Source organism: Macaca mulatta, chromosome 18, assembly GCF_049350105.2.
Source record: "Macaca mulatta isolate MMU2019108-1 chromosome 18, T2T-MMU8v2.0, whole genome shotgun sequence".
Lineage (NCBI taxonomy): Eukaryota > Metazoa > Chordata > Mammalia > Primates > Cercopithecidae > Macaca > Macaca mulatta.
Window position 1 is genome coordinate 60,562,542 of NC_133423.1, and position 16,935 is coordinate 60,579,476.

General features: G+C 46.1%; 1 protein-coding gene and 1 pseudogene across 2 annotated transcripts in view; one reads left to right on the forward strand and one right to left on the reverse strand.

The window, feature by feature from the left end:
- The first annotated feature begins 7,201 nt into the window (after positions 1–7,201).
- The window catches only part of TRAPPC8 (trafficking protein particle complex subunit 8), a 115,699-nt gene continuing 105,965 nt past the window's right edge, over positions 7,202–16,935 (forward strand). For both annotated transcript variants that reach the window (XM_015121781.3, XM_015121782.3), the window contains exon 1: positions 7,202–7,725. In XM_015121781.3, coding sequence (XP_014977267.1) covers positions 7,569–7,725 — 157 coding nt within the window. In that variant the 5' untranslated portion in view covers positions 7,202–7,568. The remainder of the gene's footprint in view (positions 7,726–16,935) is intronic.
- Positions 13,503–13,591, reverse strand: LOC114673951 (U6 spliceosomal RNA; annotated as a pseudogene).

The following is a 16,935-nucleotide window of genomic DNA, read 5'->3' on the forward strand; positions in this document are numbered from 1 at the left end:
ACCCCGTCTGTACTAAAAATACAAAAATTAGCTGGGCATGGTGGCCGGTGCCTGTAGTCCCAGCTACTCGGGAGGCTGAGGCAGGAGAATCACTTGAACCTGGGAGGCGGAGGTTGCAGTGAATCAAGATCGCGCCACTGCACTCCAGTCTGGGTGACAGAGAGAGACTCCATCTTAAAAAAAAAAAAAAAAATCTCTATTAGCATAGCTAGTTCTTTCTCATCCCAATCCTAAAGAGATTAACAAATATCTGAATAGGAAACATTTGTCGTCTACTGTCTCTAAGGGCAGTCACTATAAGACTTAAAAAGAACTTTGATCTCTACAATCTATCTTTTTTTCTTTTTCTTTTTTATTTTGAGACAGGGTCTTGCTCTGTCACCCGGGCTAGAGTGCAGTGGCACTATCTTGGCTCACTGCAACCTCCGCCTACTGGGTTCAAGTGACTATCCTGCTTCAGCCTCCTGAGTGGCTGGGATTACAAGCATATGCCACCATGCCCTGCTGGCTAATTTTTTTGTATTTTTAGTAGAGATGGGGTTTCAACATGCTGGCCAGGCTGGTCTCGAACTCCTGACCTGGTGATCCACCCACCTCAGCCTCCCAAAGTGCTGGGATTACAGGTGTGAACCACTGCATCTGGCCACAATTTTTATCTTAACCTGAACATTCCCTTTCTGTTTTTTGTCTTTTGAGATGGAGTCTTGCTGTGTCTCCCAGGGTGGAGTGCAGTGTGGTGCGATCTCAGCGGACGAATCCCAGTTAGACAAACTCAACCATTTATCAACCAGAAAGTGCTTGGTAACCCAATCAATCCCCTTGCCCGACTGAGTTGTCCCATCTTTTGGGATCAAACTGTAGCAGGACAAGCCACAGACAAAACCCTCAGATACCGAGTTAAAGAAGGAAGGGCTTTATTTGGCCAGGAGCTTCAGCAAGACTCATGTCTCCAAAAACTGAGCTCCCTGAGTGAGCAATACTGTCCCTTTTAAGGGCTTACAACTCTAAGGGGGTCTGTGTGAGAGGGTCGTGATCGATTGAGCAAGCAGGGGGTACATGACTAGGGGCTGCATGCACCAGTAATCAGAATGGAACAGGACAGGACAGGGATTTTCACAGTGCTTTTCCATACAATGTCTGGAATCTATAGATAACATAACCGGTTAGGTCAGGGGTCGATCTTCAACCAGGCCCAGGGCGCGGCACCAGGCTGTCTGCCTGTGCATTTCATTTCTGCCTTTTAGTTTTTACTTCTTTCTTTGGAGGCAGAAATTGGGCATAAGACAATATGAGGGGTGGTCTCCTCCCTTAAAACCAGTGTATTTCTTAAATGTATTTGATTGATGTCTCAAGCCTCCTTAAAATGTATAAAACCAAGCTGTGCCCGACCACCTTGGGCACATGTTCTCAGGACCTCATGGTCGCTCATATTTGGCTCAGAATAAGTATCTTAAAATGTTTTACAGAGTTTGACTCTTTTTGTCGACATTCTGAGCCTCAACAATATGATGTGGGGATGTAGGCAAACCTTATCATGTAGACAGAGGCTTCCTGAAGAAGGAAGCCTAACAGAATTAGAAACTAGAGATAGAAACACTTGCTGGTAACAAGTCCTGGCCTTTGATCTTTGAAGCCATTATTTTTGCAGCTCTTCCTTCTTTCCTGTGACCTTTATCCCACCTCTGCCTGTAGTTTGAGCCATTAAATTCTCTAGTTTGCTGAAGCAAGTATAAATTTAATTTGTTTTGTTTTTGAGATGGAGTCTTGCTGTTTTGCCCAGGCTGGAGCCATCTTGGCTCACTGCAACCTCCACCTCCCAGGTTCAAGCGATTCTCCTGCCTTAGTCTCCCAAGTAGCTGAGACTACAGGTACATGCCACTATGCCTGGCCAAGTTTTTTATTTTTGGTAAGGACAGGTTTCAGCATGTTGGCCAGGCTGGTCTCAAACTCCTGAGCTCAGATGATTCACCTGCCTCGGCCTCCAAAAGTGCTGGGATTACAGGCATGAGCCACCGTGTGCCTGGCCTAATTTGCTTTGTTTTGACATTGAAAGAATCCTGACAAAAAGGTCTGCTACTATGGTCACAGTAAATATTGTCAACCAAAAAAGTGTCAAACTCTTTAAAACATTTAAAGAGGTTTATTCTTTTTTTTGAGACAAAGTCTCACTCTGTTGCCCAAACTAGAGTGCAGTGGTGTGATCCTGGCTTACTGCAACCTCAACCTCCCAGGTTCAAGTGATTCTCCTGCCTCAGCCTCCTAAGTAGGGGACTACAAGCATGCGCCACCATGCCCGGCTAAATTTTTGGTATTTTTAGTACAGACAGGGTTTCACTATGTTGGCTAGGCTGGTCTTGAACTCCTGACCTTGCGATCCACCCACCTCGGCCTCCCAAAATGCTGGGATTACAGGTGTGAGCCACCACACCCAGCCCTAAAGAGGTTTATTCTAAACAAAATATGAGTGACCAAGGCCTGAGGCACAGTCCCAAGAGGTACTGAGAATATGTGCCCAAGACGGTTGGGTTACAGCTTGGTTTTAATACAACTTAGGGAGACATAAGACATCAATCAGTACATCTGGGGCATACACTGGTTTGGTCTGGGAAGATGGGACAACTTGAAGAGGGTTTGGGGGAGAGCTTATAGGTCATAGGTGGATTAAAAGATTTCCTGATTGGCAATTGGTTGAGAGTGAAGTTACTATTTAAAGACCTGGAATAAACATAAAGGAATGCCTGGATTAAGATAAGGGGTGGTAGACACTAAGGTTCTTATATGTAGATGAAGTCTCCTAGGTGGCCATCCATAGAGACAATAGATGGCAAATGTTTCCTATTCTGACCTGTAAAAGGGGCTAGACTCTCAGTTAATCTCTTCAGAATTGGGAGGGCCTGGAAGGGGGAAGACACCCAGTTATGTTAATAGAGATTCTTTTTTTTTTTTTTTTTGAGATGGAGTATTTTGCTCTTGCCCAGGCTGGAGTGCCATGGCACAATCTCGGCTCTCTGCAACCTCTGCCTCCTGGGTTCAAGTGATTCTCCTGCCTCAGCCTCCTGAGTAGCTGGGATTACGGGTGCCTATCACTATGCCTGGCTAAATTTTTAGTAGAGATGGGGTTTCACCACGTTGGCCAGGTTGGTCTCAAACTCCTGAACTCAGGTGATCCATGCGCCTTGGCCTCCCAAAGTGCTGGGATTGCAGGTGTCAGACACTGCACCCAGCCAACAGAGATGCTTAACAGATGGAATTACCTCTCTCCCCACAAAATGGCTTTGCAGGGACATTTCAAAATACAGCAAAGAAATATATTTTGAGGTAAAATACTTTGATTTCCTTTGTCATGTGATGTTATGCCAGAGTCCAGTTGGAAAGTAAACCATTTTATGTAAGTTTACATAAAACCCATCTGATAACTTTTTTTTTTTTTTGAGACAGTCTTGTTCTGTCACCCAGGCTGGAGTGCAGTGGCACTATCTTGGCTCACTGCAAACTCCGCCTCCTGTGTTCACGTGATTCTTCTGTCTCAGCCTCCTGAGTAGCTGGGATTACAGGTGCACATCACCACGCCTGGCTAATTTTTTGTGTATTTTTAGTAGAGACGGGTTTCACTATGTTGGTCAGACTGGTCTCGAAGTCCTGACCTCGCAATCCACCTGCCTCAGCCTCCCGAAGTACTGGGATTACAGGCGTGAGCCACCGCGCCCGGCCAATTTGATAACATTTTATGGTTTGTAGAGTGTGACTCCACAGGCCACTTAGATAGGAATTCGGGGAAGAGGGGGAAAAAAGTCAGAGTTTAGTCCTCAGTATCATCGAGACTTTAAGGTGTTTCCACAGTTCAAACAGTACCTTGCCAAAAGAAAGAAGAGACCAGGATAGATTATGAAAGAAGTAGATTTACACAGTGAAGTTACTCACTGGAAACACTGTGTATGGGTGTGGCATTAGATTGTGAAGTGAGTCTGGGTGCCGTGGCTCATACCAGCAATCCCACCATTTTGGGAGGCTAAGGCAGAAGGATCACTAGAGCCCAGATTTTGAGGCCAGCCTGGGCAATACAGTGAGCCCTCATCTCTACATATTAAAAAACAAACAAAAAACCCAAAAAAACCCTGCAAAGTCAATGCATAAGACAAAAACCCATTTAGGCTCAGCCATAAAAAGGAGTGAAGTAATGATTCACGTAACATATTGCTAAGTGTAGTAATATGTGTACAGAGGCCAAATATTATACAATTTCACTTATTTATTTATTTATTTTATTTTTTTTTTTTTTGAGACGGAGTCTCGCTCTGTAGCCCAGGCTGGAGTGCAGTGGCCGGATCTCAGCTCACTGCAAGCTCCGCCTCCCGGGTTCACGCCATTCTCCGGCCTCAGCCTCCCGAGTAGCTGGGACTACAGGCGCTGCCACCTCGCCCGGCTATTTTTTGTATTTCTTAGTAGAGACGGGGTTTCACCGTGTTAGCCAGGATGGTCTCGATCTCCTGACCTCGTGATCCGCCCATCTCGGCCTCCCAAAGTGCTGGGATTACAGGCTTGAGCCACCGCGCCCGGCCTACAATTTCACTTATATGAAATGTCCAGAATAGGTAAATCTACATAGACAGAAAGTAGATTAGTGATTGCCAGGGGTTGGAGGGCGTGGCAGGGTGCAGAATGATAAAAGCCTGTACCAGGCTTCTTTTTGGGATGAACATGTTCTGGAATTAGATAGTAGTAATGGTCACACAACTTTTGGAATAAACTAAAAACCACTAAATTGTACACTTATTTGAAGGGGTAAATTTTATGGCATGTGAATTATATCTCAGAAAAATCTATTTTGGCTAAATTACCATTGAAATTCCTTTTCAAACAGTCTAATTCAGCTGTTTTTACTTTCAGCATAAAAACAAATGGCCTTTGAAACTTTTTAGAGAGTACTAGGATAAATAGTATGTTTGCATTTAGGAGTCCTGTTATAAAAAATGTAATCTTACAACCTGAGTCACACTAAATTATACGAGATTCTCACATTATAAAGGGTAAGGAAGTGTATCAGAAGCATTGAAAAGGGATTGTGTGTACCCCTAGGGATTTAATATAATTTCCAGACATAGATAGTTTCAAGGAAATGAATTTCCAGACCCTTAACTAGCAGATGTTATCTCTTGCAAAAGGAAATTAAATTTTGGGACCCCAAACTGATTTAGCCAAAGGGAAAAGTCAAGCTGGGACTGGTCACGCAAATCTGCCTCCCCCTTTTGGTTCCTAAATAAGATGGCTGCAAGATGAAAAGCTACACGTCTCCCCCATATTTTGCCCATAAGGAAATCCTTAGTGTGCTGTTAAAACTTCATGACAATGCAAATTGATAGCTTATCTTTACAGGTGGTCATCCCAGCCCACCAGACACAAATGCACATCTGATTGTTCCCCTACCCAATTTTGTCTGTTATGAAAAATGCAGATTCCCACATTTTTCCTCTGCCCCTTTTATGTCATCTTATGTAAAAAATGCAGGTTCACTGAGTCAGACAAAGGCAAGAATTACTATTTTCTCCTAACCCCCCCCCCCCCCCGCTTACACGAAAACTGTGTGCTTCTCAATATCCCGCCCATTCCCCTTTAAATTTGGAGCCCTCGGCCGGGCGCGGTGGCTCAAGCCTGTAATCCCAGCACTTTGGGAGGCCGAGACGGGCAGATCACGAGGTCAGGAGATCGAGACCATCCTGGCTAACACGGTGAAACCCCGTCTCTACTAAAAAAACCAAAAAACTAGCCGGACGAGGTGGCGAGCGCCTGTAGTCCCAGCTACTCGGGAGGCTGAGGCAGGAGAATGGCGTAAACCTGGGATGCGGAGCTTGCAGTGAGCTGAGATCCGGCCACTGCACTCCAGCCTGGGCGACAGAGCGAGACTCCGTCTCAAAAAAAAAAAAAAAAAAATTGGAGCCCTCAAAATCATCTTCGAAGAAAGGCATAGACCTGTTTCCCGGGATCGTCCTTAACTTTGGCAAATAAATCTCCTAAAGTGATGGACACTCTTATAAATTAATCTGTAGCCAATGCATGCCATCAATATGTCCTGCTGTGCCTTCCTACCTCCCATTTATCAACTTACATGAGAAGCCTACATCTTACTTGTCATAAATTATTACCATAGTTAAAAACCTGAGGGTGTCAAGAAGTCGAAAAATTTTGAGACATTGACGTTGGGGAAGACTCCTTTAATTAAAGCACCATAAAATCATGACAGAATGATACATTTTTCCCTGCCTTATTTTTTTGGCATGTAATACAGAAGGAACTCAAAACAATTGAGTGACACATTAGTAAAATTCTTTTCATTCACTTTTACTTACAAGGCACACACCATTGACCTTTCCGCCCCCTGCCCCCTTTAAAACAATGTTTGAAAAGTTAGGAATGAAAGCTGGTTCAGGACAGTACACAGTACATAAAAATACTGGCTCCCCCTACCTCCACCACCAGTAAGTAAAGATCCTAGCAGAGTGCAAAAAGGAAGAGGCTGAGGACGAACCACGCAGATCTGCAGGCACACCCTTTCCCTGCGACCAACAAAAATGCAGTAGCGCAATTACACGCTAGTGAATTGCAGCACTCACAACAGCACACATTCTGTTCAATGGTTAAGTCCACATAAAGTGACAGTCCGTTTCTAAAAGCATGGCTGTATTTAAAGGATACACGGTCTGTTCAGGTCCGCTTCAGGGAAACCCCAAGCACTTCCGAGAGATCCACACCCTCTCCCCGAGCAGGTGCAACTCACTGCTCCGCCGGCGAGCGTAGGAAGCAGCGCGACCAACCGCATCGGTTGCCCACAACAGCCAGCGAGAGAGCCTTAGGGACGTCAAAAAGGCCGGGCCTGCGTGGAAAACGAGCGTGCGCCTCCATCACTGCGACAGCACCCGTCCCGAGGTTCCGCGGGCCGCTAGCAGGTCGCTCTCAGCTCCGCTCTGCCAAGGGCGAGCTAGAGAACCTGGCCTAGAGTTGCCCACCTCCCTCTGCCCCCGGCCCCGCCCACCGCACTTGTAGCCCCGCCTCGCCCAGTGGGTGGGGGAGCTTCCGTCACAGCACTTCCGGCTCCAGCCTCCCAACCGGCCTCCGTCGCTCTCCACTTCCCTCTTCTCAGCTCTCTTCCCTTGCCCCTACTGTCTCCTTTAACAGTCACGTGAGGGATGCGCGCGGGGGCAGCTGGGAGTAGTACTGCCGGTTGGTCAGCGTTCGGCCTCAACATGGCGGTTCCGGCCGGGCAGTGACCAAGGTTTTGCCGTCCGAAGGACTAAGTGGTGACTCTCGGCGTCTCCACCTATCGGGGTGGAATGCGAGCACGCGGAGACGAGCGCTGAGGATCGGCGGTGACGGGAAGGGGGGGTTCAGTGGATTGTGCCCCAGAAACCGAAGCGGCGGCGCCTGTTCCTTCTACTTGTCTCTAGGCTCCAGTGCGTTCGGGGCCCCGCCCGGCCGGGCCAGGCCGGCGGGCGGCGGCGGTAGCTGCTGCAGCCGCAGGATCACCTCTCAGGGTGGGCCGGAGGGCCGGCGCCGCCGCTGCCTCTGCCGCGGCGATGGCCCAGTGTGTACAATCAGTGCAGGAGCTAATCCCGGACTCCTTCGTCCCCTGTGTCGCTGCGCTGTGCAGCGACGAAGCCGAGCGGCTCACTCGTCTCAATCACCTCAGCTTCGCGGAGCTGCTTAAGCCCTTCTCCCGCCTCACTTCCGAGGGTATGTGGTATCCTCCCTTTTCCAGTGGGCTCTCGCAAAGCCGTGATGGGAGAAGGAAGTTGCGGGCGTGCAGGGGAGAGAAGGGCAGTGTTTACGTACCGGAGCCGGTACCGTGGCGTCTGGGACTGTGGCCCCGAGGTGCTTCGGGGGCGGCCGGAGGAGGGACCATGAGGTTGTCAAGACAACGCAGTCCTAAGCTCCAGTATTTCTGGGCACTTTCTTTCTTCCTCGGACAACCTAGGTCGTTAAGTAATTGGTTCAAAGATAAACGTGAGTCTAGGAGAACGGCATTGATACTGTTCTCCACGGCCATAGCGAAGGAATTAGGCAGTTGCAAAGCCGCTAAAGTAGGAAAATGTTGCCTCTTAGACCGACAGGGTCTGAGTAAGGAAGACCTGTCATCCTCCCTTGGATGTTAAACTGGACTTTCAAAGTAGTTCTGGATGTTGTTACGTTCTTGTAGCGTTGAGGGTCATCTCTGAACTACCGTTTAGCTATTTTACTAAGATATTCTTAGCTCTACGGTATTTTGCTTACCTCTCAAGAAAATTAAAAGTATTATATGACGAATAAAACTTGAAACAGCTTTTTGCCCGAAGGAAAAGGAAGCAAGCCCAAGTTGTGGTTCATTTGACCTAGATATTTGGAGTTATCTATACTTATAGGGATGGAAGTGTCTTCTCTTGTTAAGGAACGTATTGTTAAGGAGCTACCCGTTTTCTCCAGATTTGGATTTTTTTATTAGGAGAAAATAATGTAGTAAAGCTTCAAACATGTTTTAGCCAGTATCTTGCAAACAACAAAGTCCAAGTAAAGTTTTTTTTATTAAGGTCGGTGAGAACTGAAGGGTTTCATTATAAGTCTGTGTCAGGCAAACGACTGTGATGTTTATTAGCTTAATATGACTTATCCACAAAAAAAATTAGTGCTGTACCATAAATTCATGTATTTTTGAGCTACCCTGTTTTGTGGGAGAATAATTCCATTACAAATTAGCTTTTGTTTTTAGCAGAGAGAGGGAGCCGTTCAAAAAAACAAAGTTTGGAAACTTTTGGATTTTCTTTAGCCTGTATCAGTCTCAGTTCCTTCAATGTTGGACGTAACAAGAACAACAACATGCCCTACGTTTTTAATTTTTTTTTTAATTATTTGCTTATTTATTTATTTATTTATTTGAGACGGAGTTTCGCTCTTGTTGCCCAGGCTGGAGTGCAATGGCGTGATCTCGGCTCACCACCACCTCCGCCTCCCAGGTTCAAGCGATTCTCCTGCCTCAGCTTTCTGAGTAGCTGAGATTACAGGAATGTGCCACCACGCCCGGATAATTTTTGTATTTTTAGTGGAGAACGGGGTTTCTCCATGTTGGTCAGGTTGGTCTCAAACTCCAGATCTCAGGTGATCTGCCCGCCTCAGCCTCCCAAAGTGCTGGGATTACAGGCATGAGGCACCGCGCCTGGCCTTGAATTCCTAAAAAAAACACAAACACTTGAGCTAGTTTGACTTTTATATATATACTCTTTCCTACTTTGTTAATAAGTAATAATAATGCTAATACTTGATACTTGCTTCGTGTAACTTTTTTAGTCCTCATTGAATCCTGTGTTATTGCAATTTTAAATTTGGACCTTCAAGCATGGAAGTGTTAATTTGTTCACAGTTTTGCATCAGGGAAAGATTTGAAACAGGCAGGCAGTGTGACTCAAGACATTGTGTTCTTAATCATCTTATCTCCTGACAATGTTTAGAATTACGTATTTACACCATAGAGCAGTGATGTCTAATTGAAATATAATGTGAGTCACAAGTATAATTAAAAATTTTTGGCCGGGCGCAGTGGCTCACGCCTGTAATCCCAGCACTCTGGGAGGTCGAGGCAGGTGCATCATGAGGTCAAGAGATGGAGACCATCCTGGTTAACATGGTGAAACCCCGTCTCTACTAAAAACAGAAAAATTAGCTGGGCATGGTGGTGGGCGCCTGTAGTACCAGCTACTCAGAGAGGCTGAGGCAGGAGAATCACTTGAACCTGGGACTGGGAGGTTGCAGTGAGCCGAGATGGCGCCACTGCACTCTAGCCTAGCACAGAGTGAGACCCCATCTCAAAAACAAAAACAAAAAAATTTTAGGGCCGGGCGCGGTGGCTCAAGCCTGTAATCCCAGCACTTTGGGAGGCCGAGACGGGCGGATCACGAGGTCAGGAGATCGAGACCATCCTGGCTAACACAGTGAAACCCCGTCTCTACTAAAAATACAAAAAATTAGCCGGGCGTGGTGGCGGCGCCTGTAGTCCCAGCTACGCGGGAGGCTGAGGCAGGAGAATGGCCGGAACCCGGGAGGCGGAGCTTGCAGTGAGCCGAGATGGGGCCACTGCACTCCAGCCTGGGCGACAGAGCGAGACTCCGCCTCAAAAAAAAAAAAAAAAAAAAAAAAATTTTAGTAGCTACATTAAAAAAGTAAAAAGAGGCCGGGCGCGGTGGCTCAAGCCTGTAATCCTAGCACTTTGGGAGGCCGAGACGGGCGGATCATGAGGTCAGGAGATCGAGACCATCCTGGCTAACACAGTGAAACCCCGTCTCTACTAAAATACAAAAAAAAAACTAGCCGGGCGAGGTGGCGGGCGCCTGTAGTCCCAGCTACTCGGGAGGCTGAGGCAGGAGCATGGCGTGAACCCGGGAGGCGGAGCTTGCAGTGAGCTGAGATCCGGCCACTGCACTCCAGCCTGGGCGACAGAGCGAGACTCCGTCTCAAAAAAAAAAAAAAAAAAAAAGTAAAAAGAAACAAGTGAAATTAGTTTTTTTTTTCTTTTTCTTTTGGAGATGGAGTCTTGCCCTGTTGCCCAGGCTGGAGTGCAGTGGCACAATCTCGACTCTCTACAACCTCTGCCTCCCGGGTTTAAGCAATTTTCCTGCCTCAGCCTCCCGAGTAGCTGGGATTACAGGCGCCCGCGGCTTATTTTTGTATTTTTAGTAGAGATGGGGTTTCACCATGTTGGCCAGGCTGGTCTCAAACTCCTGACCTCGTGATCCGCCCACCTCGGCCTCCCAAAGTGCTGTGATTACAGGCGTGAGCCATCGTGCCTGGAGGAAATTAAACTCAGTATTTCCAAAATGTTACTATTTCAATGTGTAATCAATGTGAAAAACATTCATGAGATATTTTACATTCCTTCTTATTGCTTGGTCTTTGAAATTTGGTGTGCCTTTTATGCTTAACATCTCAATTTGTACTAGACACATTTCAGGTACTCAGTAGCCATATGCAGCTGGTACCTACTGTATTGGACAGGCTCATTGTCAGTACACTTCTGATTTCCTTCAGGAAACTGGGGAAGATTAGGGAAGGAGTTTTTTTTTGTTTGTTTTTTGTTTTGAGACAAGGTCGTGGTCTGTTACCCAGGCTGGGAGGGCTGGAGTGCAGTTGTACCACTGCAGCTCACTCACTCACTGCGTCTCAACCTCCCAGGTTCTAGCTATCCTCTTGTCTCAATCTCCCAAGTAGCTAGGACTACAGGCACATCATGCCATCATGCCTGGCTAATTTTTTTTTTTTTTGAGACAGAGTTTCGCTCCTGCTGCCCAGGCTGGAGGGCAATGGCACAATCTCGGCTCACTGCAACCTCTGCCTCCCGGGTTCAAGAGATTCTCCTGCCTCAGCCTCCTGAGTAGCTGGGATTACAGGCATGTGCCGCCTGGCTAATTTTTAAATTTTTTGTAGAGATGGGGTTTCTCCGTGTTGCCCAGGCTCGTCTCAAACCACTGCGCCCGGCCTAGTGAAGGAGTATAATGAGTTGGACGTTAGTGGATAGGTAGACAGTTAGTAGAAAGCAAGAGGGCAGTCATTCCCTATGAAGGAGTGGTATGAAGTTAGAATGGTACGGACAGAAGGTCTAAATTATGACTGAATGGTTGGGGAACAGGGAGGAAACTCTCCTTACTGGGGTACACAGTAGTAAGAGAGGATGCTTAGATAAAGGGAGGTGCTTGAATTCTAGGAAAGGGATTTGAGATTTTGTATCTGATGGTAAGTGTGAGTAGATTCTTGAGGGTCTGAAACATTTGGACACTAATGAGTTGAGAGTTTTGGAGATAAGTGAGTTGTGTGGTTTATAAGGATAGATATAAGTAGATGCAAGTTTTACGTTTCAAGATGATCATGGACTATAGTGGTAGCATTAGAAATTTGGCAAAAAGGACTTAATTTTTCTTGGTTTTAGTTTTTTGCTGGTAAATACATTTTAGAATTCTTTGCCATCCAGAACAGGCTGCTTTTTGTCTCAAGTGTGGGGATTTTTCAAAGACAGTCTTTTTTTTTTTTTTGCGACGGAGTCTCGTTGTCACTGGGCTGGAGTGCAGTGGGGAGATCTTGGCTCACTGCAGCCTCCGTTTCCCGGTTTCAAGTGATTCTCCTGCCTCAGCCTCCCTAGTAGCTGGGACTACAGGCTCGCACCATCATGCTCAGCTAATTTTTGGATTTTTGGTAGAGATGGGGTTTCACCATTTTGGCCAGGATTGTCTCTATCTCTTGACCTCGTGATCTGCCCGCCTCGGCCTCCCAAAGTGCTGGGATTACAGGCATGAGCCACCAAGCCAGGCAACAGCTTTTCTTTAGGAAGTGAGGCATGAAAATATCATTTCAGGCAATGTAATTTAAGAATACAACTGACTAAAACAAGCTAACGTTTCCTTAGAGGGAGAAAACAAGTAAGAAGACTCAATTTCTGGCCTGTAGGTATGCCTTTACTTAGGGTAAAACTTTGCCTTGACTACGGAGATATCAAGTACAGTGCCAGGTATTGTCAGGAGACTTGTTTTTAGATTTTAGTAGAAAACACATGGTTTAAAGCTATACTGAAGAGAGGGTTGATAGAAGAGATTTGAGAGGGTTGATAAAAGAGATTTGAGTACTATTTATGTGTAGTGCCTTCAAAATACAGTTTAGACTTTTGATGTATTACACAATGGAGAGCCATTTTGGGTTCCTTAGAGACATTTTAAAACTTGAAGAGTATTAAATTATGTTAAAATTAAATTAAAATATATAATTAAATTTATTATATGTATTTTCTGTGATTGTTATGCTTGATGTATGTTTGAGACTTAACGTAGTCATTATTTGACACAAACTTTGAGATCCTAATACTCGAAGAATTTCCACTGGCCATGTTTCAAAGAGTCGTGGTATTAATCAAGCAAAAAACAAAAAATTAAAATTCGGCTTTATTGTTTTTGCTTAGTGATAGTTCTTTGATAGTTCTAAACAATGTTGCAATATATCATTTAGATGTTCTATAAGTTTTAAGAAAATGTCACTTAAACACTAACTTGGAAGTATGTGGGTTATACATTATTTTATTTTGAAATTAAGGTTATTAAAGGGATTAAAAAGTAGGCCAGGTGCAGTGTCTTAGGCCTGTAATCTCAGCACTTTGGGAGGCTGAGGTGGATGATCACCTGAGGTCAGGAGTTTGAGACCAGCAAGACCAGCATGGCCAATGTGGCGAAACCCCATCTCTACTGAAAATACAAAAATTAGCCTGGTGTGGTGGGCGCTTGTAGTCCCAGCTGCTCGGGAGGCTGAGGCAGGAGAATCACTTGAACTCTAGAGGCAAAGGTTGCAGTGAGCCAAGATTTTGCCCCTGCACTCCAGCCTGGGCGACAGAACGAGACTGTGTCTCAAAAAAACAGAAAAAAAGTAGACTAGGATATAACTTTTGAAGGCTATTTAATATCTCCAGTTTTCTTAAATTTCTTTCTTTTTCTTTTCTTTTTGAATTCTTGAAAAGAAAAACATTGTGTGATCCTTGTGCAGGAGCTATGCTAATCTTCTCTGTATCATTCCAATTTTAGTATATGTACTGCTCAAGTGAGCAGTTTTTTTAATTTTTAATTTTTTTTTGAGACAGAGTCTCACTCTGTTGCCCAGGCCGGTCTCCAACTCCTTGGCTCACTACAGCCTCAACCTTCTGGGCTCAAAAGATCCTCCCACATCAGCCTCCCCAGTAGCTGGGGTTACAGGTGTGTACCACCAACCACACCTGGCTAATTTTTGTAGTTTTTGTAGAAATGAGGTTTTGCCATGTTGCCCAGCTGGTCTCAAACTCCTGGACTCAAGCCATTTACCCATTTTGAGCTCCCAAAGTGCTTTGATTACAGGCACAAGACACTGTGACTGGCCTTAAATTTCTTTCCTTTTTTTTTTTTTTTTTTAAGACGGAGTCTTGCTCTGTCACCTAGGCTGCAGTGCTGTGGCATAATCTTGCCTCACTGCAACCTCTGCCTCCCATGTTCAAGCAGTTCTCCTGCCTCAGCCTCCTAAGTAGCTGGGATTACAGGCACGGGCCACCACTCTCGGCTAATTTTTGTGTTGTTAGTTGAGTCAGGGTTTTGCCATGTTGGCCAGACTAGTCTTGAACTCCTGACCTCAAGTGATCCACCTGCCTTCGGCCTCCCAAAGTGCTGGATTACAGGTATGAGCCATTGCGTGTGGCCCCTTAAATTTCTTTTAGTTGGAAATATTTCATCAGTCTTAACTACTATGTTGATATAATGAAGTAATTAATCTCCATGGTATGGAAGTACCAAACTTTGAATAAAATTCAAGTCAATTTTTCAAAATTTGTTTTTGTTTTGTTGTTGTTGTTGTTGTTGTTTTTTGAGATGGAATCTTGCTCTGTCACCCAGGCTGGAGTGCAATGGTGCGATCTCGGCTCACTGCAAGCTCCGCCTCCTGGGTTCCCACCATTCTCCTGCCTCAGCCTCCCGAGTAGCTGGGACTACAGGTGCTCGCCACCTCGCCCGGCTAATTTTTTGTATTTTTATAGAGACAGGGTTTCACCATGCTAGCTAGGATGGTCTTGATCTCCTGACCTCGTGATCCACCCGCCTCGGCCTCCCAAAGTGCTGGGATTACAGGTGTGAGCCACCGCGCCCGGCCATTGTTTTGTTTTATTTATTAATTTTTTGAGACAGGGTCTTGCTTTGTCACCTAGGCTGGATGCAGGGGGCATGATCATGGCTCACTGCAGCCTCAACCTCCTGGGCTCAAGCGATCATTCCACATTGGCCTCCTGCATAGCTGGGATTACCAGGCTTGCACCACACACTTGGCTAATTAAAAAAAATTTTTTTTTTGTAGAGTTGGGGTTTTGCCATGTTGCCCAGGCTGTTCTTGAACTCCTGGACTCAAGTGATCTGCCATCCTTGGCCTTCCAAAGTGTCGAGATTACAGGCTTGAGCCACTACACCCAGCCAGAGGGTTTTTTAATACGGTAAAGTTTTATAGGTATAAAGTATACAAGATCCTCCTACCTTAGCCTCCTGAGTAAGGTGTGTACCACCACACCCAGCTAATTTAAAAAAACGTATAGAGATGGGATCTCGGGCCGGGCGTGGTGGCTCACGCCTGTAATCTCAGCACTTTGGGAGGCCGGGGCGGGTGGATCATGACGTCAGGAGTTCGAGACCAGCCTGGGCAACGTGGCGAAACCTTGTCTCTACTTAAAAAATTAGCTGGGTGTGGTGGCGGATGTCTGTAATCTTGGCTTCTTGAGAGTCTGAGGCAGGAGAATTGCCAGAACCTGGGAGGCAGAGGTTGCAGTGAGTTGAAATCGCGCCATTGCACTCCAGCCTGGGGACAGAGCAACACTCTGTCTCAAAAAAAAAAAAGAAATGGGGTCTCTCTCCCTCTGTTGTTCAGGCTCGTCTTGAATTCCTGCGTGCAAGTGATCCTCCTGCTTTAGCCTCCTAAAGTGCTAAGAGTACAAGCTTGAGCCACTCACTGGGTACAGTGGCTCAAGCCTATAATCACAGGCTTATTTATAAAGCGTGCTTTTTTTTTTTTTTTTTTTGTTTCGCTCTTATTGCCCAAGCTGGAGTACAATGGCGTGATCTCAGCTCACCACAACCTCCGCTTCCCAGGTTCAAGCAATTCTGCCTCAGCCTCCCGAGTAGCTGGGATTACAGGCATGCACCACCACGCCTGGCTAATTTTGTATTTTTAGTAGAGACGGGGTTTGTCTGTGTTGGTCAGGCTGGTCTCGAACTCCCGACCTCAGGTGATCCGCCCGCCAAGGCCTCCCAAAGTGTTGGGATTACAGGCGTGAGCCATTGCGCCTGGCCTAGCCTGTTGTCTTTATAAAGTTTTATATGCTGGGTAAAAGCATAAAAGGTGTCATTATTTTCAAAATACATTTTATTTATTTATTTATTTATTTATTTTTGAGACTGAGCCTTGCTCTGTTGCCCAGGCTGGAGTGCAGTGATGTGATCTCAGCTCTCTGCAACCTCTGCCTCCCGAGTTGAAGTGATTCTTCTGCCTCAGCCTCCTGAGTAGCTGGGACTACAGACACGTGCCATCACACCTGGCTTGCTTGCTTGCTTGCTTATTTATTTATTTATTTATTTATTTATTTATTTATTTATTTATTTTGAGGCAGAGTTTCACTCTTGTTGCCCTAGTCTGCAGTGCAATGGCGCAATCTGCTCACTGCAACCTCTGCCTCCCAGATTCAAGCAATTCGTTTGCATCAGACTCCCGAGTAGCTGGGATTATAGGCATGTACCACGACTCCTGGCTAGTTTTGTATTTTTAGTAGAGATGGGGTTTCACCATATGGGCCAGGCTGGTCTTGAACTCCTGACCTTGTGATCCAACTGCCTCGACCTCCCAAAGTGCTGTGATTACAGGTGTGAGCCACCATGCCCAGCCTGTTTGTTTATTTTTTATTTATTTAATATTTTGAGACGGAGTCTCACCTTGTTGCCCAGGCTGGAGTACAGTGGCGCGATCTGGGCTCACTGCAAGCTCTGCCTCCTGGGTTCACGCCATTGTCCTGCCTCAGCCTCCAGAGTAGCTGGGACTACAGGCGCCCGCCACCATGCCTGGCTAATTTTTTGTATTTTTAGTAGAGGCGGGGTTTCAGTATGTTAGTCAGGATGGTCTCAATCTCCTGACCTCATTCATGATCCGCCCGGCTCGGCCTCCCAAAGTGCTGGAATTACAGGCGTGAGCCCCGTCCTCCCAAAGTGCTGGAATTACAGGCGTGAGCCCCGTACCCAGCCTGTTTGTTTATTTTTATAGAGGCTAGGTCTTGCTATGTCGCCCAGGCTGGTCTTGAACTCCTGGGCTCAAATGATCCTCCTGCCTCAGCCTTGCAAAGTGTTAGGATTACAGGCATGAGTTTTGAGCCACCATGTGTGGCCCCCAAATACT